The sequence below is a fragment of the Triturus cristatus genome, chromosome 7, assembly GCF_964204655.1.
Source record: "Triturus cristatus chromosome 7, aTriCri1.1, whole genome shotgun sequence".
Lineage (NCBI taxonomy): Eukaryota > Metazoa > Chordata > Amphibia > Caudata > Salamandridae > Triturus > Triturus cristatus.
This window is the reverse complement of record NC_140590.1, coordinates 570,918,053-570,931,212: the sequence shown is the minus strand read 5'-3', so window position 1 is coordinate 570,931,212 and position 13,160 is coordinate 570,918,053. Positions and strand designations below refer to the sequence as shown.

Below are 13,160 nucleotides of genomic sequence, written 5' to 3'. Positions count from 1 at the left end.
CATTATCCAACTCAAGGCCATCCCTAGTCCACTGTTCTTTCAGCCCCAAAAGCATGTCTGCCCGGACATTAATCAACTTCTTATATATGAGCGAGATCGTGCTCTCGGGCATATGACCATCAAGGACTCGGTCCTCAAGGGGAGAGGACTCCGGCACCTTCTCACCCTCCACGAGGACTGATCGGAGGGCGTGACGCAGCTGGATATACCTGAAGTACTCTGAGGGCCCTAGCTCATACTCAGTCTGCAACTCCTCGAAGGACTTCACCCTCCCCTTATGCAGCACATCTCCCACCTTGGATATACCTATCAGGTCCCACTTATCAAAGCCCTTCGTATGCCAGAGTCTTCCCAATCTTTCCGATTCAAACAATGGGGTAGCGAGGGTGAGCCTATCCTTCCAGCCCAACGAGTCAGTCGCCATCTTCCATACACGCACCGCCACACCTGTGGGCCCCGTGAGGGACGAGTCTAAGGACCGCGAATACAACGCCCTGTAGTAGTTGCCGCCACGCAGCAGCCACCTATCCATGGCATACCCAGGGCTGAGGGCAGGGCCATAAAACCCATGGTTGATCGCGCTCAGCTGCGTGGCCCAGTAGTACCGTCGGATGTCTGGGAGCGCAATGCCCCCATCGTACCATGGGAGCGTCAACTTTGAAATAGCTATTCGCGGCCGCCCATCCCACAGCAACGTCCGTTGGAGGCCTTCGACCTCCCGAAAGTATTTGGCCGGTACCCAGTCCAATGTGTTCTGGAGGGCGTAGAGGAAGCGGGGAAGAGACATCATTTTGAACAGGGCCGCACGCCCAACAAGGGAGAGCGGCAGCCTCCGCCAACCTTCAACATCTCGCCTCAAGCGTGCCAAGGGGGGGAGCAGATTCCTCTCATAGCGCACAGCAGGATCCATGGATATAAAAATCCCCAAATACACGAAGCCCTGCTGGGCAACCTGTATCGAACATGTTCTAGGGATCGGTGGGACCTCGCCACTAAGAACGTACAAGTACGATTTTCCCCAATTAATCACAAGCCCCGAGTTCCTACCGAACGATGCGAGTACGTCACAGACCACTATAAGTGACTTCTTAGGTGAGGCAAGATACAGCAGGATATCATCGGCATAAAGCGAAATACGGTCCTCGTGATCAGGCGACCACCGAAGGCCCCGTATATCCGGGTGCCAACGTATCCACGCAGCCAACGGTTCAAGGGCGAGGGCGAACAACAGAGGCGACAGGGGGCAACCCTGCCGAGTACCCCTACCAAGCTGAAACGGAGTAGATGCCCGACCATTCACCACAACATTCGCTAGTGGCCCCTCGTACAGCAACCGAACCCAACTCACAAAACCGCGACCGAAACCAAGCTTGGCCAGAACGGCCCATAAGTGTGCCCACTCCACCGTCTCAAAGGCCATCGTGGCATCAAGAGATGCCACAATAGCCGGTTCACGCAGCGTGCCCGCCCTGGCGATGACGCCATGAAGACGCCTAAGGTTTAATGCTGTGTTTCGGTGCTGGATGAAGCCAGATTGATCCGGGTGGACCAAATCGCCAAGTACCCTAATCAAAAGGGTAGCCAGGAGTTTGGCCAGAATTTTCGGCTCAGCGTTGAGGAGTGAAATGGGCCGATAGGAGGCGCACCTATCTCGGGGTTTACCCTCTTTATGTATGACCACGATCGACGCCAGCCGCTGATCCAACGGAAGGATCCCATCCCCCCGCGCCTCCAAAAACATGGCGCGCAGGTGAGGGGCGACCCTATCCGGGAACAGTTTGTACAGGTCGATCGGCAGTCCATTCGGTCCAGAGGCCGTACCCGAGTTTAAAGCGCGAATCGCCCCCGCCACCTCGTCAACCGTTATGTCACCATCCAAATCGTCCCTATCTATGTCAGAGAGGCAGGGCAACTCGATATCACGGAGGAGATCAGACGAGTCCTCGGGCGGCCTGTCCGACACCGAGGAATAAACCCTACGAAAATACTCCGCGAAACACTTCACAATCCCCTCAGGTTCCACAATCGCCTCTCCCCACTCTCCCGTCAACTCTGGCACCACTCTATTGACCCGTTCTTTCCTGTCCAACCACGCCAGGAGTTTCCCTGCCTTATCACCAACGTCATACAGGCGGCCCTGTTGTTCCCTACTGAGGGTCTTAGCGGCGTTCGTCACCAGGTCCCTATACTCCGCCTGCTTCAAGCAAAGCTCATGCAGTGAGGACTCTGTAACCTCCTCCTCCATAGCCCCCTCAAGGGCCGCGATCTCCTCCTCCACTTGCCGCACCTCGCCATCCCTCCGATTCTTGGCAGCCACCACCAGGGAGAGGGCTTCCCCCCGAAGGACGGTCTTAAAAGCTTCCCACAGCGACACCGCCGAGTCCACGGTTCCCAGATTGTCCTTAAAGTAGTTATCTACCTTCTTTACCAGAGCGCTGCGCATCTTGGGGTCTCTGAAATACCATGGGTTGATGGGGGCCACCCTCCCTCCTCCCTCCCGACCTAGATCCAGCCGGATCCACACTGGCGAATGGTCAGAGATATCGCGTGCCATGTGCCTCGCCTCGGATATCAACGAGGCATGTGCGGCCAGAGTGAGCAGGTAATCAATCCTGGAGAGGCTACCATGCGCCCCGGAGTGAAACGTGTATTGACTCTGTGTGGGGTGCCGGAGCCTCCAGCAGTCTATCAGACCAAACGTATCCAGGAAGTCTGGAAGCCATTTCTGAGCCCCCCCTGTGTCCCTGGGCGGGTATCTATCCAACAGTCCGGAGCCCACAGCGTTGAAATCCCCTCCCACTACCAGCATTCCCCCCGGGAGAGTCAGCAAAGCCCTGCCCAGTTCAGCAAATGTGGAGGCCTGCAGGGCCGGCGGGACATAAACCGAAACCAAAACCAAAGTCCTTCCTTCCCACCGCCCCGCCACCGCCACAAACCTCCCCCTATCGTCAACAATCGTGGAGTCCACCTCAAAAGGCAACGATGCTCTAACGAGGATGCCCACACCCCTGGACCCAGAAGAGAATCCCGAGTGTGCAATGAATTTATACCCCTTCCTATTCAGGGCATAGCACGTATTACCTATGAGGTGCGTTTCCTGCAGCAGGACAACGTCTGGCATTGAGCGTTTCAAAAATTGCAAAACAATCCCCCTCTTGATGCGATCCCCCAAACCATTAACATTCCAGCTTATAACACTTAAGCCTCTACCCCCCATCCTCAAACGGAAAGAGGCCCACCCCACACCCGAGGAGCCACCATGGAACAGCCCTGAGGATAATCATCATGCCTTGCAGAAATAAACCCCCCAACAACAAAGTCAAAATCCCCAAAACTCCCCCCACCCTGCACCCCTGCTGCAGCTTACAAAGCCCCCCCAACTTGCAGTGTGCCTGTCGCCCTACAAAAACAAAAAATCTACAAAAAGTACCCTAAGGGAGGAAAAGAGCACCCCTCGCCCTCCCGCAACCCTCCACAGTTACTGCACTCTGTTCAAATCTTCAAGGGTGGTCAAATCAAGTCAGGCCGGCTCTGGGATATCAGCCCTGTCCATCCCGGCCACTGTCTCCATGCTCGGCTGTGTCGTCCCCCGTCCGTCGCCGGGGCAAAGCGTCCAGCCATTCGTCGGCCATAACAGGAGAGTCAAAAAAGAATGTCCGATCTTCATGCACCACCCGTAGTCTGGCAGGGAAAAGCATGGCATACTTCAGATCCAGCTCCCGAAGTCTCCGCTTCACCCCCAGGAAGCTCTGTCTCTGTCTCTGCACCTGCTGGGTGAAATCCGGATAAAAATTCACCGACGCATTCTGGAAGGGGACTGGGCCCGTCACCCTCGAAGCTTGCAGGATAGCGTCCCGATCTCGAAAATGAAAGAGCCGGGCGACAATCGGCCGCGGCGGGGCACCCGCCTTGGGCCGCCCGCCCGGCACCCTATGGGCCTTTTCCACCGCAAAAAACTTTCCAAGGCCCTTAGGCTTCAGATGATTGAGGACCAAATCCTCCACCAGCAGGTCCGCCGAAGCCTCATCCGAGGACTCCGGGACCCCGATGACGCGCACGTTGTTGCGCCTGGCCCGGCTCTCGAAGTCCTCCAGCCGGCGGGCGGCGAGGTCACTCTCGGCCCTCAACTTCCGAACCTCGGTCTGCAGATCCGCTACATCATCAGTGAGGCCCGTGGTCTTGTGGTCCAGGTTCTTAACGCGTTCGTTCATCTTGCCCAGGTCCGAGCGGATCAGATTGACATCTACCAGGATGGCATCCACCTTATGCGCCAGGGCCTCGAACTGTCTCCCCATCGAGGACTGCAACCCGTCGAGCGCGCCCATGACATCCTGTAGGGAGAGCTCCGGTGTCCCAGGCGAGTCCTCCTTCTGGGCATCCGGCACCTGGCTCGATCCACTCGGCGATGCTTTCAGGAGGGCGTAGCGGTCCATACTGTTGACTTGGGAATACGTTCCCCGCCTGGTGGACTTAGTCTTCAGCCGATCCCCTTCTGCTTTGCCCGACATAATGGACTCCAGGCAGTCCAATGCAGTTAAGACTGTTCCCTCTCAGAGAGAGGAATAAGGAGTGAGCAGGTCTGCCTTGTGCTGCCAGAGTAGCCCGCCGAGCGTCCTTGGGGTAATAAAGCCACCCAGAGCTCTACAGTGTCCGGGCAGACAAAGGGAACGAAACCGAAAGTGAAAGAGCGAGGACCTCCGTCCGACAGTTCACACCTCGCCAGGCCGTTGTTGATCAACTAGGAGTCGGGCATCCTGCCAACTCTAGCCCCTGGCATCCCCGGGAGTTAGGCCGCAATCTTCCGCCAGTCGTAAGTCCGGTTCCCGATGGGCGATCCGACCGTGGGTAGCATCAATCGCCTCCCTGACAACTCAGCAACACGGTGCCATGCATACCATCAGGATTAGAGACAGGATAGTCGACGGAGGGCGCGAGGGTCTCGGGAGCTCTAAGCTCACGCGGCCATCTTGGTCAAGCGCTAGGCTCCTCCCCCTTTTAGTGCTATTGACTAAAAATTCATATCTCAAGTTCTGCTCATTGACTTTTTATCGTTTTGGTCTTGTTTTATTCACATAAATAATCTCTATTTTTCTCAACTTGTGTGGAGTTTTTTGTGGCATTTTCACGGTATTACTGTAATTAAAGTGTGTACAAATACTTTACACATTGCTGCTTAATTTACGGTTGACTGCTCTATGGCAAGTTACCAGAGGAAAGGCACAGATTAATTTAGATTGTGTATCTGACTTACCCTGACTAGGATTGTGGCTCCTGTTTAGACAGAGTATATATTTTGCCGACCAGGAACCTCAGTTTTCAACACTGTGTCAACCCCTTGGTCCACAGTGATAAGGGGAAGGGAATTTCCAGCGGTCTCCAAAACTTGCTTTGCAAACACTAACAGCATTATGGTGGCATTCTTCTGCCCTCTTGACCTTTGTTTTAGCCAACTGAGGAGTTCAGAATGGTATGTTGACAGGAGTATCAGCTGCGTGCCCTAGGATTGAAGGGCCTCACTGAGGAGACAAGGGCCGTTGAGAGAGTCTTATCAGAGTAATAAAAACCCTCATCATGGAATCCAGTCAAGGAGATACCAAGCAGAAAAAAGGAGGAGGTTTAACAACCGTGCACCCCTCAGACAAGTAGCATCAGGTCAGAAGAGGAGTAGGAGAGGTTTGTGCCACTGGTCACTAAGTGTATATTGCACTAAACTATCTAAGACCTTCCATAGTGTAGAATGGAAAGAGAAGTGAAACTATCACTAAAGTTCTCTACACAGAAATGCGGGTGCACAGCAAACCACTATGAGCCAGCTGCCAACTCTATGCCTCTTGCATGAGCAGCACACAGAAGGTACTGCTCGACAGTGCCCCCTGGTGTTTGGAGAACCATCCCCCCCCCACAAAGAATAAACACCATGCTCACATGCCGCTGCAGGGAAAGACTTGCGCCACGCGAGTCCTGGAATCAGAAACCAAAGCAGGTTAACGAACAATATGCAATAACAACCAGACCTCCTAGAAGTAATTAACTGCCACCAAAGCAAGAAGAAAAGAGGACCACTCAAAGAAAAGATTACGGTTATGGAGGAGATTGATGAACGTCGTGGAGGGCGCTCATGTGTCAGTGATTTGTAGTTCTTTCATCGTGTCTTGAGTTTTTTTAAATCTGCTAGTAGTATGTTTATTGGAGCTTGTAATGCTACTTGAATATGGGAGTAAAGAACCCAAATACAAATGCCTCCGTTCCTGACATAGAATTCAATTTTTGTATGAGCAAATATTCAAAAATACTTTTGCTTATAGTAAAAATCTGTTGAGTGAATGCTAATTCACTGTCCCTTCACTTTCTCTAAGCCCACTTATTTTCCCACCCTGGAAAAAGTTTTATTTCTGCCCTTGTCGGGAGTAAAATTAAAACATTTTCCACTCTCGAGGAGTTGGTAAATATACCAAAATATTTAGGTTTGCGGGTGTGCACAGAGTCACAAGGCATTCCAACCCTGGAACTACCGCTTCCTTCATACTTCCAATCTTATATGTATATTTGAGTAAAGGTAGCAACATCAGACTTGCCAGGTATAATATGAGCTCTGGCATTATAAACTCTCAGAGAGAGTACTATCAGTGTTTTGACATAATGAAAAGGCTGCCATAATTTGTCACCTCAATGCATGTCACCAAAAAGCATATATTGACTTTTTACAGGATGCGTGCATTTTTGAATATTCCCATCCTTTGGACTAGTATATATTTAATCAAATTCAACACCCTTGTGCTTATCAATTAAATTCTGTGCCCTTTACACTTCAACACAAGTAGTACTTCTTTAAGGTTGTCTTTTAAAGCACTGTGCTGTAGTTTACCCTCTCTCCTTTGCCTCTTTTGATTTGGAGTGTAGTCTTTTTTTTAACAGTCTCTCTCATCTCAGTGTCCAGTTTAACTTTAATATTTATGTAGTAATATGTGCCAATTCTAGGAACATGCTGATACATTTCTGGTTTAGGGTTTAATGTAAGTAAAGTATGGACAGGAAAGAAACGTCTGAGAGTTCTAAGATTGACTCAACCAGGAGACATGCTGAGCCATAGCCACTCTGGCTAATCACCACCCAACAAACCTCTTTCATCATCAAGGAAGAATTATATGCACTTAGTTGACTACAGACGTTCTTCATATAAGACTTATCTACATGATAGAAATAGTAGGAAAACCTGTTTATTTATTTTTTATTTATTTACTTGAGTTTTATATAGCGCTGGCTAGACCCGGAGGTATCAGGAGTGCTTCACTTGAGGAAAGTTACATAGGTTACAAGTTACACATAGTTACAGAGAATACATCAGTTGGTTCGTGTCGAAGGGTAAGGGGTAGAGTAAAAGGGTAACGTGGAAGGAGCTAAGGCAGAGAGACGAAGTAAAGTCTGCTCAATGTCCGGCTGGGTAGGTGAAGGCCGAGGGGGAAGACCACAGCCCATCTCCTCAATAGCTATCCGGTAGCTCCACCGGGCATCAGCCAAATAGCTAGGTCTCCACGGGAAAACATTTAAAGATCATAGTAAAACGAGATGAATGGAGCGTAGAGGGGTCGGGCGAAGGGGAAGGGGGGGGGGATAAGACTGCGAGACTAAGGAAAATCTGCCCAAAGTCCGGCTGGGTAGGTGACGGCCGAGGGGGAACTCCACAACCCATCTCCTCTTTAGATATCAGTTAGCTCCACCGGGCATCAGCCAAAAAGCTAGGTCTTCCCTGTCCGAGGAAAGTTCCACAAGGTCTATGTCCTGGCGTGACCTCTACCTTAGTGCTTGTAGGCTCGCATCTCATGGTTGTCCCATAGTCCTCATCTCTGTTGTGAATACTCATCACTGCCTGCAGTTTACTCATGGCAACTGATGGGTAGATTGGACTATATCACTATTGCTTGAGGGTCTCTCAAAGCGCATTGCTTACTTGGGTCCACACAGTGCTTCCCTGTAACCCCTCCACATCCTCTTTAGCACCGCTTAGTTCTCCAGTCCCCACTGAGTGTAGGGATGTGATCTTCACTTTTCCTGTTTATTTCCACAACACATGGGGCTATGCGGGGACTGGCCGCCATGTTAGGGTCAGGCATAGAGGTAGCTAAATTCTGCTTAACGAAGCCTGTTGGCACTTGTGCTATATGGAGCTTAAGTCCTCCTTGTCGCTTTGCTTGCTTGTATTTCCCCTCAGTCTACGGGGGAACACTCACCGGCTATTCGCGCTCAGCCATCCCTTCCTCGTCTTAAGTGCTCGCCATTTTGGCATCAGACGCGGGTCTCTGCGGGCTGTTCCCGGCGGGCCTTCCTCTCAATATGGAAGGAGTGGCAAAATAGCGGAGGGGCTGCAAGAGGGTGATCAACTACTCACCATGCACTCTGCTGAGTAGTCCTTGCCAGGTGCAAAGAAACTAAACACTGTCCAGATTTGAGGGCCCCCGGGTCTGCCTTGCTGCGGTTGCCATTTTGGGGTCCGGCGTCGGTCCCCTCTGCTCACAAAAGTACTTGCAAAGAGTACAGCTGAACAGCGTCCAAGCTGGGATCGCCCCACTTATTCCCACGGAGCTCCTGCTCTCCAATGGGGATGGCGAGTGAAGTGGAAGCGCGCTCCGTCTCACCGGCGTGGACAGAGCTCTCTCCCCTGCTCACCGTTGACCGCTCATCTTTGGAGCCCCATCCGTCCAGCTGCTAGACACTGCAGTGCGTGGCACTCAGTTCCAGAAGTGAGCCAAGGACCAGGAATGTTGATTGCTGGGTGAAACGGAGCTTGACGACCTCCAGGTGCAGTTCCTTCGGCCCCGGGTAAGACCTCCCTGCTCACCAGGCGCCATCTTAGTGTATTCGTAGCGTATTCGTATGTGGGGAGATCACGGCTTATATCTCTGCGATGCCAGATCGGGGAAGGGAGACAAAGATCTTGCGGTGATCTGCCGACATTCCGACTGCAAAATAGTTGTTCTGGGTGTGAAAACTGTGCGGCGGGATGCCGTTCGGGAAGCTGAAAGGAGGTTCAACATGGAGCATCAGCTCGGAGCGGCCATGATGGGCTGGCTCCTCCCCTGATCTGTTGACCTGTTGACGATCATTTTTGCAAAACTGAACTGCTTAAAAGTACAATAAAAAAGTAAAAAGCCCACAGACAGATTCAAACCATAGAAAGCAGAGACTTACCACAACCTCTTTCATGTTGAGACTGTTTATCACCTTCTTCATGACTTCAGGAGGACATACTGATCCTGCCATAACTCCTTAACGAAGGAAAAATAAACAGGAATTGTCAGATAAATATACAAAGAGAGAGAGGAAGGTCAATTTAGACTGCCCATAGTGCTGTCTACAGTAAAATCCAGTCACCTAGATACATTTCTGTTGTTCATGCTGGCTTTTACCATACTTGTATGACTCTTTCTGCATTAAAACATAGTCAAATATATTTTGTCAGCTGCCACAACAAGGACTTTAAGGTTATGTACAATCAGCATTAGGAGAAGTGTCTGTGCTTACAAATATACTATTGTGACTTCTCCAAAAGATCAAAGCTTTGTAAGAAATGCAGAACAGGGACCATCTACATCAGTTTGTTCATGCTTCCAGAACATTCTGAAACATTTACTAGCTCTCCCTGTAGTGTACTGACTCGGTCTTCAACCAAACTCTAGTTGAGTGAGCATTCTAGATCTTTCATAGTGAAGATGCAGACAGACATGTGCCATCAAGCACAAGGAATAGGGCTGACTAGGAGTGCCCCTGATCATTCCGCACACCATAGATTTTCCCCAAGACACCTCTAAATTCAAAATGTTTACACTCTTGAAAACTCACAAAAGCTGGTAGGGAAATTAGGGGGCTACACAAGGGTTCCCTTGCAGAGCTTCAGTCTCCAAACCTCCCTACCTTGTACCAACTAGTAACAGACCATCACATCACAGGCAGCTGTGACCAATGGTGCAAGAGTGAATTTTCACCCTGCTTCTCTACTCCTGAAAGGACAGATTAAAGACGTTAAAAAAAAAGGGAAAATCTTCAAAGCGCAAACTAAATACTTGTCTTACGGCTCTTTGTAGAAGAACTGATTTCAGAGAGCATCAATTCCCATGAATCGTGGCTTGGCTAATTCACAGCTAACACCCGTAACAGAGGGTAATATTGCTCGGCTTTGTAAGCGCCTACATAATGCACAATTACATACGAATAATCTTCATTAAATTGAGTCCAGCTCTTCTTTCATCCCACTCCTAACATTATGAAAGGAGCCCTCATTGAGACAGGCACCATCTGATGCTGCCAACAAAATACTGAACTCGTCTTAATGGAATAGTAGATTTAGTGCCACCACCTGTCTCTGAATTCACTGTATAGCTGCCCAAGTACAGATCTGGTCAAACTCTAAGTGACATCCCAGAAGAAAGTCAAGCATAGAGAACAAAGCACAGCAGTAAAAGGTATAGTAGAAAAAGGGTCCTGCCTTCAGGAAGTCTATGATTAACGGTGAAGGATAAGGAAGCAACACCTGGAAACAGGAGAGGATGGAAATGCCAGTGAAGAGTATGGCATAGATAGAGTGAATGATGGCACACAGCAGCAGCAGTCACGCAAAACAGTGCCTAGCGGATGCAGCTGGAAAACCTCAAACCCAATGTTAACCCCTCAACCAAGGTGAAAAATGGATCACCGTTTAACATTTACAAACACTTAAAAGGACACATTTGCTGATGAGAGCTGGGCAAGGAGTCCCTACTTGTTGTGGTTCAAGGAAAGGACTGAGACCACATGAAATGGTGGCGAAAGTGGCGGGGGAGTGATTATGCTAGCAGCTCTGTGTGCGCTGTCTATCACTATTGTACCCAATGGTGTAAGAAACTGTTTGCATTTGAATATAACATTATTGGATCTGATTTGTGCATTAGGGATAAGGTGAAGTCATAAACCCATCTAAACCCTGAAATAAACAGAAGCTAAACCTAGTGAGATGTCCCAAGACCATGAAAAGTCACTTGGAAGGTCAGAAATGTGACACCAGAGTAAAAGAAACACAATTCCTAAAGTTTTGTGGCATATTCAAAAGAAATCAAATCAAAATAAGCTTTATTAGAAATCACATAGTGAATCATAAAAGCTACACAATATAAAAATTAAATAATTGGTTAAAAAAAAAGAAGAAGAAAATGCAGGTTAAGACCAAACATAAACAAAAACCTGCATCCTCATCATAGTTAATAACGTTTCTACAGATGCTTCCTACAGTGTCACGAGACGCCCCTTCAGGAGCTGATGCAGGGAGACGATGACGGACAATTACCCCCTTACCTCTCTCCTGTTTTTAGGTCTCGGGACCATGTCGAGAGATTTAATGTTTTGGAGAAGAGGGGCTTGAACCTGCCCCTCTTCTCCCCTGTTCTCCATTGGCTGGCCTCTTCAATGCTGGCCAGCCAGTGGAGAAGAGGTCCCGTCACTCCGATCAGGCCCCGTCCTTTTCAGATCGGGGGGCGTGTTTTTTGCAGAAAGTCTCATTATCTCCTCCAGCCAATGGCTGGAGGAGAGAAAAGACAAACACGCCCCCGAATCCGAAAGCGCTGCTGCCTTTCTCCGAGGCATTTCTGCTTCGCCTCGGAGAAAGGCAGTGGTGTGTTTGTTTTCCAGAAGATTTGTGTTTAATGTTTTTCCAAATCTGATCTACATTGCTGATTAACGTGCAAGTAAGGTATTTGAGCTGTGTTTATTAGATAAAGGAAGCGTTTTATATCATTAAATAAAGTAGCTTTGGTGGTTTTTAATGTTTTCAAAATGCTTTTTAATGTTGATAAAGTTCGTCGATTTCTGTCCATGTGCAAGTAAGGTATTTGAACTGTGTTCATTAGATAAAGGAAGCGTTTTATATCATTAAATAAAGTAGCTTTGGTGGTTTTTAATGTTTTCAAAATGCTTTTTAACATTGATAAAGTTCGTCGATTTCTGTCGAATCTGCGGGGATCGGTACCTTCGTGAATGTTCCATCCTAAGCGGTAGAACACTGCGGGGCGCAGCCTTTGTACGGGAAGTTGCACTTGTTTAGGATTATTGCGTTTCTGTCTTTTGGTTACATATTTGGTTTGGGGGAAATATAACACTGTGTAGGTCTGTATACTTAACGTACATTTAGATGTGTTTATCATGTGTTGAAAATGCTTCCTGAAATTGATGTTTGTAGTTTTCTAACTAATCTGCGGGAACGTTGTCTTCGTGAATGTTCGTGAAAAGCGGAAGAACAGGATGGGGCACTGCCTTTGTAAGGTAAATTTAACTTATTTAGATAGAAGATTGAGGTGTCATTTTCAGGTTTCGGAAACAGTTTTTCACCTTGTTGGTCTACTGCGTTTTATGTCGAATCTGCGTGGATAGGTATCTTCTTGAATGTTTCATGGTGAGTGGTTGGACGAGGCAAAGCCATTGTAAGGTACGTAACACTTATTTAGGACTATAGCTTTTTGGAGGTTGATTTCAAATATTTATTTTGGTGTGGAAAATATAATACAGTGTGTATGTCTTTATGATTAGTTTACAAATATTTAGATGTGTTTTGAATGTTTCTCAAACTATTTTCCAAATTGCTATTTACTGTAGAATCTGCAGGGATTGGTACCTTCGAGAAGGTTCCGTGGTAAGCGGTACAACAGGGTGGGGCGCTGCCTTTGTACAGTAAGTTTAACTTATCTATTTTTTAGGTTTCTTTACACATTACGTTTGGGGAGACATATAACGCAGTGTGTATGTCTCTATGCTAACTTTACAACAATTTGGCTGTGTTTTGGATGTTTCAAAATGCTTTTCTACATTGTTGATCTACCTCGGTTTTTTTCCCGATTCTGCCGTTATCGGTATCTTCATGAATGTTCCGGTAAGCGGTAGAACAGGACGGGGTGCAGCCTTTGTAAGCTAAGTTGCACCTATTAAGGAGTTTGGGATGTTTGTATTTTGTTTGCACATTTATTTTGTGGAGAAATAGGACACAGTGTGTATGGCTTTATTCCATATGTTTGTTTCTTTTCGTCATTTTTTTTGCAGACCTTAATCACTGTTTGTCTTTTTTGGTTTTTAGGACTTTTTCAAGGCCCTCCAGGAAGCGAGCAATGGGGACACCTGCACAAGATAAGTCTATTTCGGGGCAT

At 48.4% G+C, this 13,160-nt stretch overlaps 1 protein-coding gene across 3 annotated transcripts in view; it reads right to left on the bottom strand.

Moving 5' to 3' along the window:
* Positions 1-13,160, bottom strand: part of ACSF2 (acyl-CoA synthetase family member 2) — a 720,413-nt gene that overhangs the window by 250,892 nt on the left and 456,361 nt on the right. For all 3 annotated transcript variants that reach the window (XM_085617105.1, XM_085617107.1, XM_085617106.1), the window contains exon 10: positions 9,187-9,263. In XM_085617105.1, the coding sequence (XP_085473231.1) occupies positions 9,187-9,263 (77 nt within the window). The remainder of the gene's footprint in view (positions 1-9,186; positions 9,264-13,160) is intronic.